Genomic DNA, 18,190 nt, shown 5'->3' on the forward strand with positions numbered 1-18,190 from the left:
TTGACATTCCCTAGCTAGAAAGTTATGTTAAATCTGTTGCCACCACGCGATTCCTAGCCAAAATTAACTTGGGATTAGTATAATACCGTTTTTACTAAATTTAATAGTTTCCGAATTAAATGGATGTACTATAGAAGTTGATTCACCCTGTATATTGTATTTTGAAAATGTTTATATAATTAGCAAGAGTTTTTAACTAAACAAATTATACTTAATTTATTAGTAGATTCAGAGATAATTGGTTGTATGTACGATGAATTTTTTTATTTAGCTCTTTTGAAACATTGTGTTTTCTCTTCAGCAGTAACTAGATAGCAAAGGAAGTAAACGTCGAGCAGTCATTTCAGAAATCTTGGTGGGAGTCATAATTTTGAGGAAATGGGTCAGTTTGAAGTTGTTGCAAACAAGTAAGCAGCATTCCTCTTCATCATTTCTATCAATTCATTACGTAATTCGTGTTGATTTGGCAACAAAATTTATCTATGTGCCTTTGTCGATAAATTTGTGACTGAGCGTGATTATCAAATAGTGAACTTATCCTTTTCAATTCGCAATGGTTTACGGCGGATTTTCCCCTTCTACAATACAATGGCACCGCGTCGATAACAAAATCTATCCTACTGTTAATTATGAGTAATTTTGTAATCCTACTTTCCAAAATCGCGAATTCGCCATATTCTATCCGACACCTGGGCAATTCGCATCGTAAACGCAGAGCCGCCGCCAAAATGCTTGTACTAAAGCTTCCAAGTAAGTCAATTGTGTATTAAGCGTTAAGTCCAAGCGCTTTAACTTCAACTTATCCTAAAATTAAAAGCACTCGTTAGAATTGTAAGAACGACTTTTATTCGTGTATTCGTGTATATTCGTACAAACGTTTCAAAACCAATAAACTCCACGGTGCAAATATTACTTTCACAATTACATAAGTCATCCAATAGCAAACGTTATGATCAAAATTACATAAAACGATAATAAACGAACGTTTTCTTAAATTTAGAGAGTTTCAAATTGATCATGCTTTCAAAAAAGAATTCCTCAGCTCTGTTCAAATATCGCGATTTTGGTTTTTAACTATAACATATATATTTTACAAAATAAATCCAATTTACAAAAATCTTTAAATATAGAAAATTTAACAATATATAAAATATAAAGATATATAGAGCAAAACTAAGAAAACAAAGGAAAACTTATACATAGGAATAAAAATATTAAACAATTTAATTATTATACCAAGTTTGGTTGAGTTGAAAAATTATTGTGTAGCGGGACTCGAACCCACGACCTCCGGATCGTGTATAGTATTGAACAACGTTGTACATAAAGTAGGAAAAAAAGTTGAGAGAATGATTCTATGAATATACATTTAAAAAAAAGATCACGTTTATCATTGTATATAAATTGTCGAAACAAGTAGTTAAATTATTAAATGACATTTTAATTATTATATAAATAATATTAGAAAATAATTACATAACAAAATGTGTTGGTTAAGTAAGTAAAAATAATAAACTATTATTCATATACATAAAAAATTAAATTAACCAAATTTTAAAAAAAATATTGATAACTGGAACAGAAGTTAATAATTAATAGAGTGAAGTTGTTTAATAAAATAATTTTATGATAAGAAAAAATTCAGTTAATTTATCGGCCATATTTATTATTTTCTCAAAAGGATTGTTTTAATTGCCAAAATTTATTTAAATGGTAAATTGACGAAGGAACAAATCTGGACTTCGGTCGTCGTCTTTACAGAGATCAATGAGAAGAGAACATTCTTGATGCTTATGAGGACGACTGGGGATGGCAATTTTAAAAAATTGTGTTTTGAACATACCCAGGCATTTTCGAAGATTTTGATCAATATCGTCCATAGCCACTTAACCCAAATAAAAGAAAAAATAATAATCAATATGTACAATAATTATACCGGATATATTTCACTATTTGTGTATAATTATGTAAACAATTATCCATAAAGCGAGTAATAATATCATTTTTAATGCATATTAATCATAAGTATAAGTATCGTTATGACAGCAATAAACAATGACGTTACAAAAAAAAGTTTTTCCGCTCTGGGTATTTCTTTAAAATCACATTTGACAAGATGAATACTTTGAACAATAGACGACATTCAATTTCATTTTCGGTAAAATTTAAAAAGGTAAACATTTAATAATTAATTTGTTATCGGTCGTTTCTGTAAGCGTTCGGTCTTTCTTCCTTGAATGCATTTTAAAATTCCTTTAAAACTCAGTCCAAGACTCAGCTCTCTCGGGCCGTTACAATCGATAGAATCGGGATAAAAATAATTTTAAAAAATATATAAATCCATCTGCCCTGTAACCTATCGCAAGTTGTAAGGATGAGATTTTTTAAAAATATAATTTCTTAAGCGATTTTCTTTTTGTTGTGTTCTGTGTAGATGTCATCCTACTACTTACCTTCATTTTTTGCGTCTTGCTTATATACCCCGTGCTCAGAGATGATTCGCCAGAAGTCTATTTCCCCGACTTGGACAAGACGACCACATTGAGGACAAGAAAGTGCAAAACAAGGACAACAAAACCCTAAATGAATTCAAACGTTGGACTGGCAACACGCCACGAGACGATTGATTTTTGATTACTGTGAACTTGTGCCGATTTTCTTAAAATAAAAATCATTCATTTTGAAGAGATGTATAAATTTTTTTGAGTAACTTTTACGAGGAAACAAATTACATAGCTGCTTAAGTAAACCGCCAATTGTTGTTTAATCATGTCAGAAACTGGAGTTGAAAACGTTTGTTTTATATTCTAAGCTGAATGTTTTAAATTTATTTTATTCGAGTCTATTGCCTTATTGTTCTGTCGAATCTATTCCCTTGTTTGGTCGTAAAGGTTTTTCCCTGTACATTGTCATAGATTAGCCTTTCTTTATTTTAATTATCGAGAGTAACAATTAAGGTAAAGCATAATTTAAATAAGACATTAACTCGTTAAAAATTATTTCGAAAATGATAAAAATTGAGGTTAAGGATATAATTCGGTTTATAAAAACGTCGTTTTATCGCCAAATAAATTTATTTATTTTAAAGGTACAAATAGGGCTTTAAGCCCCTAAACATGTTCATATATTAAAAATAAATTTAGTTTATTAACATAGTAAAATATAATAAATAAAATAAATAATAAATAAAATATAAGAGTAATATCAAATTAAATCAACGAAGAAAATAGATTAAATGAAAGCGATCTTTAGGCGTAGCTGTATGGCAGGGCCATAATGCTACTTTTTATGCAAATGAGATTAATAAATACAAAACTAATCAAAGGAAAGAAAGCATTATTTACCAGTTTATTTTGACTAAGATGGCTTTTAATTACCTGCAATTAATGTGGAAAGATAGTGGATTTAATTTTAAACTAAATAAATTGAGTGGTGCGTTAAATTTGTCCATCAGTGAAAAATAAAATAAGTATTTTAGTAATGTGTGGTGATTAGTGACCGTTAATCGATATTTATTTAGAAATCGTGAGCTGCGGTCTGGTGTGATGTTTCAGAAAAACATTTTCTTTATCGTGCGAACGTTTCGATTTTTATTGAGATCATCTTCAGGGCCTGGGATTTATAAACATTGTTTTCATTTAACAAATACATGTAGGATGTGGAAAAAAGTGAATTTATACAATGCAAAATATATTTTTTATATTCAATCAAAATACTTCTACTGACTCAAAAGTGTTTTTCTTCTGTGTAATTGTGCCATTCAAGGATGCTCTCAACACGACACGCAAGAATGGCACAATTACACAGAATACAAACACTTTGAGTGAGTAGTAATACTTTGATTGAATATAATTTAAAAAATATATTTTTTTGCATTGTATAAATTCAATTTTTTCCACATCCTACATATATTTGTTAAATTTAAACAATGTTTGTAAATCCCAGGCCCTGAAGATGATCTCAATAAAGATCGAAACGTTGGCACGATAAAGAAAATGTTTTTCTGAAACCTACATCACACCAGACCGCATCTCACGATTTCTAAATAAATAAGTATTTTAGTTTTTCACGTCACTACCGAGCGATGAAGGTGCATTCTTAACCAGGTTTATTAAATTTTATTTTTCTTAACGACGAATATATTGGATACTCACAGATTGCCTATCAAAATTTCGTTCACCTTGGAATTGTGTATAATTGTGCGTGCGATCAATTGAGTAGGCATGCCTGTAAAAAAAATAATCGAATTGCAGCGATACCCGAACGTCTTAATTGCACTATAATTCTCCGCTTGACAATGGAAACATTTTGAAGCAAATAATTTTCATAGAAATAATGAGAGGAAATTCTCCTAAAGAACGGATCCGATATGTTACCCTCCCATCTTGTGCTTTCCCAATTTATGCTTCGCCACCGCACATAGATCAAGAAAAATGGAAAAATTCGAAACCCAAACGAGCTAACATGCAAATGGACAAGCCAGTTGCCATTGCAACTTTACGAGGTGACGAAAAGTTCGTTAAGACGTGTAATAAAAAAAGTTTAATAATTAGATAAAATTATAGTTTGGTCGTTTCCCATGATCCTGGTCTGTATACCCTTGCTGGTATTCTTGTTTGTCGAGAACTGCAAGTTCATCACCCCTCAGACCTTATAAAGACATCTTACAATAACTTAATTTATAATTTAAATTATTCTTTTTATCTAAGGTCTTGGTTGAAATGAATAGGTCAGTGTCACGATGGGATTCGAACTCATTTCGGCTCAATACGCTGCTGCTCTAACCACTTGAGCTGACTGACTTCTATAAATGGATTAATTTGTAATATTTAAACAAACTGTTTATTTATTTATTTTTTTTTAGCCGATTTGTTCCAAAGGAACTTAAAGGCAGACGAGGATTACATTTGGTTTGACAATTTCAATTTCGTCGTCGTCATCTACAGCGAGAACTCCAAATTTATTTGGTGATATAAAATTAGGAGTATGTGTTGTAGATAGTACATGATGGGAGGCTGAGGTAGAAGCTATTCTATTTACATTTGCCAGATCACTGTTAACAGCTGACAATGATAGGCTAATTGTCTCCATTTTTGAATTTTCATGTCTCGCAGGTCGTGATCTAATTTCAGATTGGTCTGTTATTTCTTCTAGATGATTACCAACATTTCGTTTTTTAGAGGAGGCAGGAAGATTCTTTGTAGTACCAGGTCTTTTGCTTGGAGACATTTTTTTTCCCCCAGCGCAAACACTTTTTGGGTTTTTAATTCTGCGACTAATTGTTTTCAGTGCTTGAGGAGCCGGCAATGAATATAATATAAAAGGAGCTCACCTGAATCAAATATTATGCTTGAGAGCTCAAATTGACCGGGAGAGCAATCTTCAGCCGCTATCGGCGACGAGAGGCCTGAAATATATCTGATTTCTGGCTGAATCGTCTAAATTTGAGAGAGCACCTAATACACAGTATTACTAGACCAAACAGCCTCCCCCGATCTTCGTCCGAAACATAGTTAACTTTACCTTAAAGTTCTTGGGGAAAATTATTTCCAGTGTCAGGCAAGAACTGACTGCACCATTGTTCGCGTGAAAAGTTCCGACGATTATAGGAAACTAATACACATATTTAAAGCACAAAAGTGCGACTTCTACACCTATCAATTAAAAGAGGAACGAGCATTTAGAGTTGTGTTAAGAAACCTTCATCTCTCCATCCCGCCAGATGAAATAGAAAAAGAAGTAGAAGAACTCGGTTTCAAAGTCCGAAATGTAACCAACATCCAATCTGCAGCAAAAATCAAACTGCCGCTTTTCTTTTTGGACCTCGAACCTTTACCAAATAATCAGGATATATTTATGATTACCCATCTCTGGTTGTCGTAACCGTTCAAAAATAAGAAAATTTCGCAATGTAAGCGCTGTCAAAATTACGGACACACCAGATCAAATTGCAACCATGCACCACGGTGCGTGAAATGCGCAGGATATCATTGGAGCGAACATTGTACAAAATCAAAAGAAACTCCAGCTGTTTGTTCGCTTTGTAATGGTAATCATCCTGCCAACTACAGAGGATGCATCACACACAAAGATTTACAATGGCTAAGAAGACAGAATTCCTCAGAATCAAGACGCCTGTCTAGAACTCCTCCACCACCACCACAGCAAGTAAGATCTGATTACGCTCGTCGAACCAGCGTTAGCTACGCCCAAGACGTCCAAGGACCATCTCAGTCACAACCACAGCCAAACCCTATTCCTTCATTCATCTCTCCTCCTCCCACTTCTTCAGCCCTAACTTCAATGATGTCCACATTTATCAACGAATTCCGCTCTCTCATCAGCCCTCTCATCTCTCTTCTTACAACCGTCGTTGAGAAGCTTGTCTCACCCGTTTCGCGAACACACCCTTAATGCCATCTCATCACCCTCTAACTCTTCTCTTATGGAATGCAAACGGCTTGAACTCCCGCTTCAACGAACTAGAAATACTTCTACAAGAAAAAAGAATAGACATAGTACGGGTTACGGAGACACACTTTACATCACGATCTAATTTTTACATATGAAATTTCAAGACTTACAGGACTGACCATCCCATGGACATTGCTTGTGGAGGTACCTCTCAACACGACACGCAAGAATGGCACAATTACGCAGAAAACAAACACTTTGAGTGAATAGAAATACTTTGATTGAATATAAATATATTTTTTTGCATTGTATAAATTCAATTTTTTCCACATCCTACATATATTTGTTAAATTTAAACAATGTTTGTAAATCCCAGGCCCTGAAGATGATCTCAATAAAGATCGAAACGTTGGCACGATAAAGAAAATGTTTTTCTGAAACCTACATCANTAGTGCTATTTCTATTCGTTTGTCATGTAGCACTATGTCTAGTTCGTCTTTGTGGGAGCTCAAACCATTGGCATTCCAAAGAAGAATGAGTAATGATTGTGAAGACATGATTAGCCGGAAAGTTTCGGAAGGATCTGATTCACTACACTTGAGGAGTGTTAGAAGAGGTGTGATAAGTGACTTAAAATCGCTAAGAAAATTAGAAAGAAGTGAAGTTACATCGTTGAAGGGAGAAGGAGATGTCCTGTCTCTCTTCTTGCAAAGGATGGTCCTCTCTTCAAGAGTTGTAGCTCCTTGTAGGAAGAACAGCCACGATAGTTTGCATTGAAATGCATTGATCAGCACAATAGGTATTAAGATGAAATTCAAGGCAATTTTATAGAATGATCGTGACATCCTTTATTGCCATTAAATACAATTTAAGCGGTTCTGCCATCTTATATCACAAAACTCATTTCCAAGCAGAACAGCTCTACAAACACCTATTTTTCTGAAATATCATGGACAATTTAAATTGGGAAAAATGAGGCAGGGATTTTAACAAAACAAATGTTTATTTTGAGACCCGCGAGTTTTTAAATTTTTTTTTTTTTAACGTCAAAATATAGACATTTCCCATGGGAACAATTATAAATAATCAAGACGCCGTATATCAAACCAAAACAGTCGAACCGTTTAAAACACACCAATCCCAAGACGAAAAGGATTTGACGAAGAAGTGTAATAGTAATTAACATTTTGGTATGGGCGCGTTTACGGAGAAATAGCAATTTCTAGGACCATACCCCAAACTACCTAACGGTACAATACTTTCATGACTTCCTTTCTAAAAATTTACCTGGCTAAGTAGGACCTACTTCGTCCGCCACTTTTCACAAAATGGGTGTGTGGAAAACAACCAACCACCGTAAGTATGCAGTTCATAAGTGTACTACTAACAAATTTCAGCTGCACCAGCTGTAAAAACAGGGAAAATTAATATATACCCTCAAAGACAAAAACCGGACACTCGTATTTTATTGTTTCTTTCTAATTATACGTATTTTTATCGTTAGATTAATTACCATTTTAATGTAAACCAATTTAAATTTATGAGTTCTAATAAAAATGATATTTAATTATGATGATTTGAAAGAAAATTCACCAAGACACTGAAAAATCGTTTAGTGGTAGATTAAAATTTAACTGACAATTTATTACCTGGTTTTGCACTTAATAACGCATTAAGAGTAAAACCAGATAATAAATTGTTAATTAAATTGAATCTATCACTAAATAATTTTTTCTTTCAAACCATCATAATTAAATAATTTTTATTAAAAATTATGAATTTCTGATCTCGTTTAATTTGGTTTGCATTAAAATAATATGTTGTAGTTAATATTACGGTAAAATGGATACTTATAGTTTGAAAAAAAATACGAGTGTTTTTTTTCTGAACGTATATACAAAACATTTCAAAATAAAATGGGCATTATAATTTAAAAAAATAAATAAATAGAATACAGTGGTAAATAAGCAGCGGGTGTTTTGCGAGAGATTAAATTATCCCTATCATGAAACCCCTCAAAAACTGATTGTATTTACACATTTTCCTACAATTATATTATAAAAAGTGTGGTGTTTACTTTTTGTTTATCATTTACCTTGAATATAATAAATAAAACTTTTGTTTGTTTAAATTTGAACAACCCTCTGCAATTAAGGAATACCATTGCAATTTAATATGAAATGTTAAACTAAACTGTGAATAAAATAAATTTGTTAGTTTCAATAGAGGTAAGCTAAGCATCTCAAAAATGATACATCTGAAATGGATTTTAAAATAATAAAACTAATTAATTTTTTTTCAGTTAAATTTGGGCGAAGGCACATAGTGGCTTTTCACTGCTTCTTTGGAATGGTGATAAGCTATGCCATGAGATTTTGCCTGTCAATAGCCATCACAGAAATGACGTCTATGCCATTGTCAAAAGAGGACAATAAAACATGCCCTTTGCCACACGATTATTATACCAAAGCTACAATGAAAGTAACGCATCTGTACATTTTCCCCCTGATTACGCTTTAAGAACTTTTATTTTATGGGAAATATACTGTTGTATAGGAGACTGAATTTAACTGGACAGGGAGTCAGCAAGGAGTTGTAAATAGTGCGTTCTTTTGGGGCTATGTTTTTGGGCACATACCAGGTGGAGTTGCTGCAGATAAATTTGGAGGGAGGAAAATTGTTACTCTTGGTGCTTTCTTCACCGGCGTATTCTCTATACTTTCCCCGTACGCTGCCAAAATGTTTGGCTGGTTGGGATTGGTAGCAGTACGGATATTTGTTGGATTGTCACAAGTATGTTATATAAGCTTACTTTTAAAACAAGCAGTTCTTATTTATTTAAAAAATTTTTAAGGGTCTCTTTTATGCCTCTACGCACACAGTTGTCGGCCAATGGATCCCGAAAGAGGAAAGAGGAACTTTGGGAACATTTATTTTTTCAGGTTAATTTAACTTAATGATTTTAAAAATAAATCTATATACAATCAACTGATAGCCTATGTCTACATATTATGTTAATGCTCATATATTTTAAGGTGTACATATTGGGAATGCATTAAATATGCTATTCAGTGGTGTTTTCCTATACTACACACAACATAGATGGGATCTTTTATTCGTTATTTATGGAGTCATTGGTGTGGTCTGGTCACTTTGTTTCTTTTTCACGACTTATGACACCCCAGCTGATCATCCATTCTTGAGTCAATATGAAAAAAATATATTAAAAACAAAAGTAAAGTCAGAATCTGAGGCTACGATCAAGGTTTGCCAGCCATTTTATACATCATGATTATAATAAATAGATAACTGATATTTTCATAGGACAAAGATATTTTCTAACAAAATTTATTCTTATTTTTTTATTTTAATAAATTGAGTTTAGTAATTTTTAGTAACTACTGATTTATTAATAAGCTCTTTTAGCCGCCTAAAAAAACACCGTGGAAATCTATTCTAAAAAGTTTGCCGGTTTGGGCTGCAGCAATTGCAATGATTGGGCACGACTTTGGCCTGTTTGCCATGATAACTGACCTTCCAAAATTTTTTAAAACAGTGCTTCATTTTAGCATTAAAAATGTAATTATCTAATAAAAAAATGATCAAAAAGTGATTTTTCTGAATAAATTAACAAAAAATGTTACAGAATGGCGCTTTGAACGCATTGACATTTATTTTAATATGGGTTGTTGGGATCTTTGCTGGTATTTTATCTGACTACGTTGACAACCACAACATTATATCGGTTACAGCAAATCGTAAAATTGGAACTACACTGGGTATTCAATTATATGTCATCTAATAAATAAAATATACCTAAATAATTGATCAAAATGTTTTCAGCATCACTTTTACCCTCTTTGGGTTTTATTTCTTCCGTTTATGTTGGCTGTGATACTACATTAGCTACAGTTTGTCTTTTAGTAGGACAAGCTTTCATGGGATTTTATTACCCCAGCCTTAAAGTAAATACTATAGATTTATCAACAAATTTTGCTGGAACAGTGTCTTCTATGGTCGTCACAGTAGGCAGTCTATCAGGAGCAGTAGTACCATATCTCATAGGATCGCTAACACCAAATGTAAGTTAAATGTGAACGATATATTATATACTGTGTATACAGTGTTATATATATGTGTGTATATTAAAATTGTTTACAGTAAATTAATGTAATACACACTTTCAGAACTCGATATCAGAGTGGAGGATTGTAATGTGGATCACATTTGCTGTGATGTCAGTGACAAATGTGTTTTACATAATTTTTGCATCAGGCGAGTTGCAGCCATGGGATGATGTTGAAGAGAACACTGTTCAGAAATCACCCTCCACAAGAAGCAGAACAGGAACTTTAAAAAATATATAAATCTCTCTTTATAATACTATTGTAAACTTTATATACCAACATAACCAATTTAAATTGTACCTTTCCATAGAACATTTTTTCTTAAATATTTCTCATAAGCATACCATTTATAGTAAATATTAATATGTATGTACAACTCCTTTAACATATGACTATGGCCCATGTTGAACTAGCACAGCATCACATACTGAGTCTGTCTCCACCCTCTCAAACATGCGAGCGTTTGAATAACTAATAATAATACTAGTAATAGTAGTAAATAATAAACCTGCGAGTGGAGATAGACCCAGTAAGTGAACCTGGCTGGTTCAGCATGAGTTCGATGACTTGCAGGCGAAAATGCATCAACTATATAACTATAGCTGTCGAATATGCTTTGATGTATGTCCCATGGAAGGGGCTACTGTTGAAGTTTAGTTGGCAGCTATTTGTTCTTAACAGATTCTAGTATATACATTGATCTTCGATTCATAACATAAGCTTATAGAAAAGTCTTTATTAAAATAGTAATTTCATCTGCCTATTCTCACAACAAATGAATTAGTATTCCAATGAAAAAATACTGAGTAGAAAAACAAATGAGTTACAATTTGAAATAATTATTTTTTCTGGTTTATATAAACAAGAAAAACTTCGAGTTTTTTAAGTTATAAAAATATAATTTTAAAACTTATATTTATTTAGGCAATATAAAATCTCACTCCAACATAATTTCTACTGGTTATTTTAAGCTGTACATAATTTTCTTGTCTTTATCGCAGTCAAAGTGTTAATACGTGATTACAATTATAAATAGTAAAAGCGCATTTTCTTTTTTTTAAATAAACTTTAAAATGTCCAATGAGATTTTACACAATTTGTTCTGCTGAATGCTGGAGTGACCCAAATCTTTGATTTAGCTTAGCAGCCACTTCATCCGGAGTGTGTGGAACCAGTGTTTCTGGGTTCTGATAACCATTTTCAGGGTTGTGCAAACAGTTGTAGAGTTGTTTATACAAGGCTATTATGACTTCAGTGGATCTTTTTGAAACTTGAGCCCTATGGGAACTGCTTAAAAGGCATTCAACTTGGGGCAATGCTAGAAGATTCGGACTAGCAAGGAATCTTTCAAATTTAACCTGCAAATAAGATAAATAAACCACTTCAAAAAATAAATGAAATAATTTAAATTGCGTACAAAAAAATTGTTTAAAGATGAAGGCTGCATTCCTGGAATTTGAGACAGCGGTACTCCTTTTCCTTGCTCGTGTTGCAATATTGTGTATATCGGGCCAAGGTTCAAGTTAGCGACAAGAGAGCTGGCCTGCTCTGATGTCAGAGTGTCTATTTGAGCATCACACTGTGCCTGAATACAGAATCAAGTGGAAGAAACAATATCGCTGACAAATGAAACAACTACCATACTTGTAGCCTTTCCACTCGTTCATCCATAAATTCATACAAAGTGACTGTATTCTGCATTAAGTGCAAACAATTGAGTAAATAAACAGCCATATCTGCAGTATCAAGCCTGGATGCACTGACATTAACTGCTTGAAGCAAAGGATCAAGAACTGCTGCTACAATCTGTAAAAAATAATAAAATACAATATAAAATAAAAATCTCAATAATTTTAACTCCACCATGGCTACTAATTAGAACTCAAACCTGCCTTGTCTATGTGCTGCAGGTGTTGATTAGTAAGCAGATCTCTTAAAAGCGAAAGTAAAGTTTCAATCCCTTGAGAAGGAATCAGCCCAGATGGAGGAACAGAGACCCTCTCAACAACTTCTTTTTTAACTACATTTCCAAGCCTTAATAGCAATTTATCAACACACCATTCCTCAATTTCTTTTAAGCCCCGAACCAAGCCATTTTCTCCTAAAATCTAAACATTTAACGTGTGTGTGTCGAGTCCTGATTAACTGTTAACATATATATTACCTGCACAAGCAGGGCTTTGTAATGGCAAACAAGATTAGTGATGCTATAAAGTGTCTTTAATGGTAGGTCATCTGTTGAGGCGACTTGTTCTACCCTAACTCGAAGAGGGGTACAAACGCCTTCAGATATGTTAGATAAGGCTTCCTGCATTTCCTCGGCAACATCTTGATTTTAAAAAATGTCAGATAAGTCAACAATCTTTCTATATGCTATTTGACCACAGTTCACTTACCTATTTTGTCACATTGTTTGAACAGGCCAGTAAGACTTTCTGATGAAACAGTTTCATACAAAAATGCCAACATTGATGCGATATAATTATGTGGATCATGGGCAAACATCTCAATGGGTGCTTTTCCTTTGCTTCCTTTTGTCAATGAATCAAGAAATTCTCGCACCAAGACCGATCGCCGATGTGTGCAATAAGCGGCTATTACATGTCTGAAATACACTGTGATATAATCCAAGTCGCCAAATAAATACATTTTTAAATTACTTGAATAAAGTTGGCCGGTCTTGCAATTTTGACATGGCAGTAGAAAACAACTGACTTGTGGCAGGATCTAAACTTTTACAATGTGTCTGAGCCCATCGATACAGCCTATCTAATGCATTTTCCTATTTACAAAAATCAATCATTTTATGATAATGCTTTTATAATTTAAATTCAATGTAAAAATACATGAAATAGTGTCATTTGTTGTATAATTTCCAGTGCAATTGTCTGTTGACCTCTTAGCATCAAAGTTGAGCAATTGTTATTAATTTCTTTAACTTTGTCCAAAGCAGCAAAAAATTCAATTGATACTTCTCCATCTCTAAGGACAGTAAGCTCTTGCGGTGTCAGTTGGAATTTGGCAATAAAAGCATTTGTCACTTTCTCTTGTATTGTCAGCTGTTCACTAAGAAAACAGCATAATAGCATAAATTTGTGAATTGTCTCAAATCGTTTTCTATTTACTTCTCTGCTTGTAATTTTGTAGTTTGCTCAATAAGTTGATGGGTCTGCGCCTTTGTTGCATTCAGCTGCTGTGTCATATTACTGACAGCTAAACACATTTGGTTCACATCTGCCTCAATATTATCCAGATGTTCTTTCACTTTGCGAAATTCTTTTAAAAAGTTCTGGAAAACGTGTTGAATTGTAATTAATTAATATTAAATTAATAAAAGCAAGATAACAAATATTTACCACCAATTAATGAAACTATGCATCATAAATAGAAATATTTTTTTGTTGAATATAAAATGAATTTTGAATATAAAATGAAAGCCAAAGTACATTAATTAATTATTAATTAAGTGATTAATTTTCTTTATAGCCATGTGGATACTGATGTAACCAATGAAATATTGGTAATAAAAGTGTGCTTCAGTTAAAACCATCCTTTAACCCCTTCAATAAAAAAATTGTGTAATTATTCAAGTATAGTTTTGTTATTAATAGAAAAAGAAAGTTTACACCAGTGAAGATGGCAAAAAGTCGATGTGCATCTGGCAAACCAAAAATGATGTGAAACGATCAAGCTAAAATGTTAGAATATTCATATTTACCTCATTAATGCATAGGCTCTTCTTTTCAATTTTGGTCCTGAGATTTCTTCTTGATTGAATTGTGTTTTCTGGGAAATAAGTAGTAAGTTCTTTGAGAGCCATTAGAGTTTCCTGAAATGAAGTTATATCATACACTCGGTGTAAAGAAACGCGACTAGGTGGCTACCTTATCATTTTCCACTCTTGATTCCAACAATTTATTAACCCTTTTTGAAATATTATTCAACCGTTCTTGTTCTTCCGTATTATTCGTGGTCATTGTTGACTATGCAATGATAGTTATATGTCAGAGTGAAAAACCAACACTTCCTCAACCTAAAATACTACAATGAAAGACAAGCTTTAAAAACGTTTTAAATATAACATTTATACTATAATGCAACAACAAAAAATAATAACATTGACTAAACATTTGCATTGCATGGAGACGAAACAGAATATGGAGAGGGACAGTAGTCAAAGGCCCAAATTTTTACCTAGCAAAACCTCAGGTATCACACAATCTGTTTTCCAAGCTGAGATTCATGCAGTAGAACTATATGCACAAGAAAAACAAAAAAGGATTAAAAGGTACGGTTCTTCTCTTAGGCTCCTCCACCTGAAGGTTGAACTTATACCTTCTGGGAAAACAAAAAAGGAGCAGCCCTCACTTCCTTCGGACCAGAACTGCAAATTGCATTCCCCCAAAGTTATAAGTGAATCACACTGGATGAGATTACAAGGTGCAATACAATCAAAGATGTTCCCCAACATCTCAGCAAAACAAATCTACTCCTCTCTCAGTTGTCAATAATTAAGGAAAATAACACATTAATACTGCCTATTAGACATTCAATTACCATTAAAAATGTGGGAAAACAGAGAGAAACAGGCCGAATCTGTAATGAAGGTACACATAGATGTACAGCCTCTTCGGAATGGCAATATTGGCACCTCAAGAAATCAAAAAGAGGAACCGCAGAATGTGCTAAACTACTTGGGAAGTGCACTTTTTGGGGTTGGGAAATAAATATGGGTCAATTACACAATAGATATTTTAGGTTGGAGTAAAAGAAAGGGAAACTTTGGTCACTACAGACACCAGAGAAAAAAATAATAATTTAAGGGCTTTATCAACGGTCAGGACAATGCTTCAACTTCAATTTTAAATAATATTTAAATTAATTATACTTTTAATCTAAGGTCTTTGTCGAAATGAAAAAGCAAGTATCACGAGCGGGATTCAAACCAACAATCAAATCTGTGCTGAAGGTTGTGAGTTCGAAACCCACTCATGACACTTGATTTTTCATCTCAACCAAGACCATAGATTAAAAGTATAATTAATTCAAATAATTAATACAGTCAATTATGACCACTAAATGCATATATGGATCAACTTAAGTAAAATTTTAAAAAACATTTCATTATTAAGCTTTTTTCTCAAACAGACCTACAAGAAAGAACCAAAATATAAAAAATAAATAAATAAATAGAAACTGGCAATAAAACAGAAACCTGCTACTTTATCATGAAGAGGCTGGAACATGTCCTATAAGATTGCAAAGAATTAGTTCCAAAAAGATACAGCCTCTTTGGAAAGGCTATACTGAACTATAGTATTTTCCTACTGATGAAATAGGGAAAGAGGAACCACGAAAAGTGCTAAACTAATTTAAGGGTAATGCATTTTTCGAGGTTTGGAAATGAAAAAAAGGGTCAATTATACAATATTCTTGCAGTAAAAGAAAGGGAGTCTTTAGTCACTAGTGACGCCTGAGAAAGAAAAAATATAATGAATGGTTTTATCAAGGATTAGAACAACACTTCAACTTCAATTTTAAATAATATTTAAATTAATTATACTTTTAAACTAAGGCCTTGGTTGGATGAAAAAGCAAGTATCACGAGCAGGATTCAAACCAACAATCAAATCTGTGCTGAAGGTTGTGAGTTCGAAACCCACTCATGACACTTGCTTTTTCATCTCAACCAAGACCATAGATTAAAAGTATAATTAATTAAAATAATTAATACAGTCAATTATGATCATTAAATACTTATATGGATCAATTTAAGTAAAATTAAAAAGTTTCATTATTAAGCTTTTTTTCAAACAGACCATTTTAGGAGGAAATACCAAAATATAAAAAATAATTTTAAAAAAATAAATAAATAGAAACTGGCAATAAAACAGAAACCTGCTGCTCTATCATAAAGAGTCCTGTGTGACTGCAAAGCATTAACTCCAAAAAGGTACAGCCTCTTCGGAAAGGCTACGCTGAACTATAGTATTTTCCTACTGATGAAATAGGGAAAGAGGAACCGCGAAAAGTGCTAAACTAATTTACGGATAATGCACTTTTCGAGGTTTGGAAATGAAAAAAAGTGTCAATTATACAATATTCTTGCAGTAAAAGAAAGGGAGTCTTTGGTCACTAGTGACGCCTGAGAAAGAAAAGAAAATATATGACGAATGGGCTTTATCAAAGGTCAGGACAACCCTTCAATTTTAAATAATATTTAAATCAATTATACTTTTAATCTAAGGCCTTGGTTGGATGAAAAAGCAAGTATCACGAGCGGGATTCAAACCAACAATCAAATCTGTGCTGAAGGTTGTGGGTTCGAATCCTGCTCGTGATACTTAATTTTTCATCTCAACCAAGACAATAGATTAAAAGTATAAACAATTAAAGTTATTAATTAATACAGTCAATTATGATCATTAAATACTTATATGGATCAATTTAAGTAAAATTAAAAAGTTTCATTATTAAGCTTTTTTTCAAACAGACCATTTTAGGAGGAAATACCAAAATATAAAAAATAATTAAAAATAAATAAATAGAAACTGGCAATAAAACAGAAACCTGCTGCTCTATCATAAAGAGTCCTGTGTGGCTGCAAAGCATTAACCCCAAAAAGGTACAGCCTCTTCGGAAAGGCTATACCGAACGTATTTTCCTACGAATGAAATAAGCAAAGAGGAACTGTGAAACTAATTTAAGAGTAGTGCACTGTTTGAGGTTTGGAAATGAAACATCATCAATAGTGACATCAGAGAAAGAAAAAAAACGGCAAACAGACTTTACCAGGGTCAGGACAACGCTTCAACTTCAAATTAATAAATATTTCACTATTATGCTTTTACCTATAACAGTCCATTGAAGGGGGGAAAAAATGGAAACTGAGACAGAAACCTGTTGACTGTGTCATGAAGAGGCTGAAACATGCCCTATGCAAAGCACTTGCGCCGAAAACTTAGAGCCTCTTCGGAAAGGCTATACTATAGTATTTTCCTACTAATGAAATAAGCGAAGAAGAACCGCGGAAAGTTCTAAATTACTTTAAGGGTTGTGCATTGTAGTTTAGAAATAAAAAGGGGTCAATTACACACTAGATCTTTTAGGTCTCAGTGGTAGAAAGACATTGGCACCCCAGTGACCCCAAAGTAGAATAATAGAAAAGTCTTTAATTGCCTCACAATAAAAACAAGCGAGATGTACTGCCGTCGTTGGTGTCACACCCGTCCAAAACAACCTGCTGTCACAGTGACAGTACCTGTATTGACTTTCTGGAAAAGAATAGTTCTACTCATAAAACTCTACTTCACTTTTGTAAAATGTGGTTGTACTCACAAATCTACATGCTTCATCATTTCTAAATTCTACTTCTATGAGTAGAACTATCTTTTAAAAAAAAGTGAATTAACACACTCCCCCCACCTCAAATAATTTACAATTCTGTGCTTATTATTTTTTTTTTTAAGACAAAATATATACTAAAGGATATAAACAACTCTTGGCATCAAGCTTACATTTATAAAAGACGTTAATTACAAACTGCAACGTGTTAAGAATACACGCTTTTGACAGGTTTCACTTTCTAACAAAACTAGTGATAAACTGATAAACGATAAGTCGTTTAACCTGTCATACTTTAAATAGT

The 18,190-nt window shown here is 33.0% G+C and overlaps 2 protein-coding genes across 6 annotated transcripts; one reads left to right on the top strand and one right to left on the bottom strand.

The window, feature by feature from the left end:
• The first annotated feature begins 594 nt into the window (after positions 1-594).
• Positions 595-11,322, top strand: LOC106661964 (putative inorganic phosphate cotransporter). 2 transcript variants are annotated; one of them, XM_014385750.2, is made up of 9 exons: positions 595-750; positions 8,718-8,896; positions 8,972-9,208; positions 9,270-9,357; positions 9,451-9,680; positions 9,842-9,994; positions 10,062-10,194; positions 10,259-10,497; positions 10,603-11,322. In XM_014385750.2, exons 1-9 carry the CDS (start codon positions 630-632, stop codon positions 10,780-10,782), a joined length of 1,560 nt encoding a protein of 519 aa, XP_014241236.2. In that variant the 5' UTR covers positions 595-629; the 3' UTR covers positions 10,783-11,322. The 2 variants fall into 2 exon arrangements, with proteins under 2 accessions (XP_014241236.2, XP_014241261.1); XM_014385775.2 differs by lacking the exon at positions 595-750 and adding an exon at positions 6,876-7,771.
• Positions 11,323-11,438: 116 nt separating this feature from the next.
• LOC106661936 (conserved oligomeric Golgi complex subunit 6) lies at positions 11,439-18,172 on the bottom strand. Of its 4 annotated transcripts, none has more exons than XM_014385714.2 (13): positions 17,881-17,939; positions 17,727-17,816; positions 14,427-14,583; positions 14,261-14,371; positions 13,668-13,831; positions 13,389-13,608; positions 13,203-13,324; positions 12,939-13,147; positions 12,707-12,870; positions 12,435-12,650; positions 12,187-12,348; positions 11,960-12,127; positions 11,439-11,900 (listed from the first exon to the last, which is right to left on the bottom strand). In XM_014385714.2, the coding sequence occupies exons 3-13, from the start codon at positions 14,517-14,519 to the stop codon at positions 11,631-11,633; spliced, it is 1,899 nt and encodes a 632-aa protein (XP_014241200.1). In that variant the 5' UTR covers positions 14,520-14,583; positions 17,727-17,816; positions 17,881-17,939; the 3' UTR covers positions 11,439-11,630. The 4 variants fall into 4 exon arrangements, with proteins under 4 accessions (XP_014241200.1, XP_014241217.1, XP_014241192.1 ...); XM_014385731.2 differs by having other exon boundaries at positions 17,722-17,816; positions 17,881-17,920; XM_014385706.2 differs by lacking the exons at positions 17,727-17,816; positions 17,881-17,939 and adding an exon at positions 18,060-18,172.
• Between the last annotated feature and the right edge of the window lie 18 nt (positions 18,173-18,190).

This window comes from Cimex lectularius, unplaced genomic scaffold, assembly GCF_000648675.2.
Source record: "Cimex lectularius strain Harlan isolate CLEC.00 unplaced genomic scaffold, Clec_2.1 scaffold332, whole genome shotgun sequence".
Taxonomy (NCBI): Eukaryota; Metazoa; Arthropoda; class Insecta; order Hemiptera; family Cimicidae; genus Cimex; species Cimex lectularius.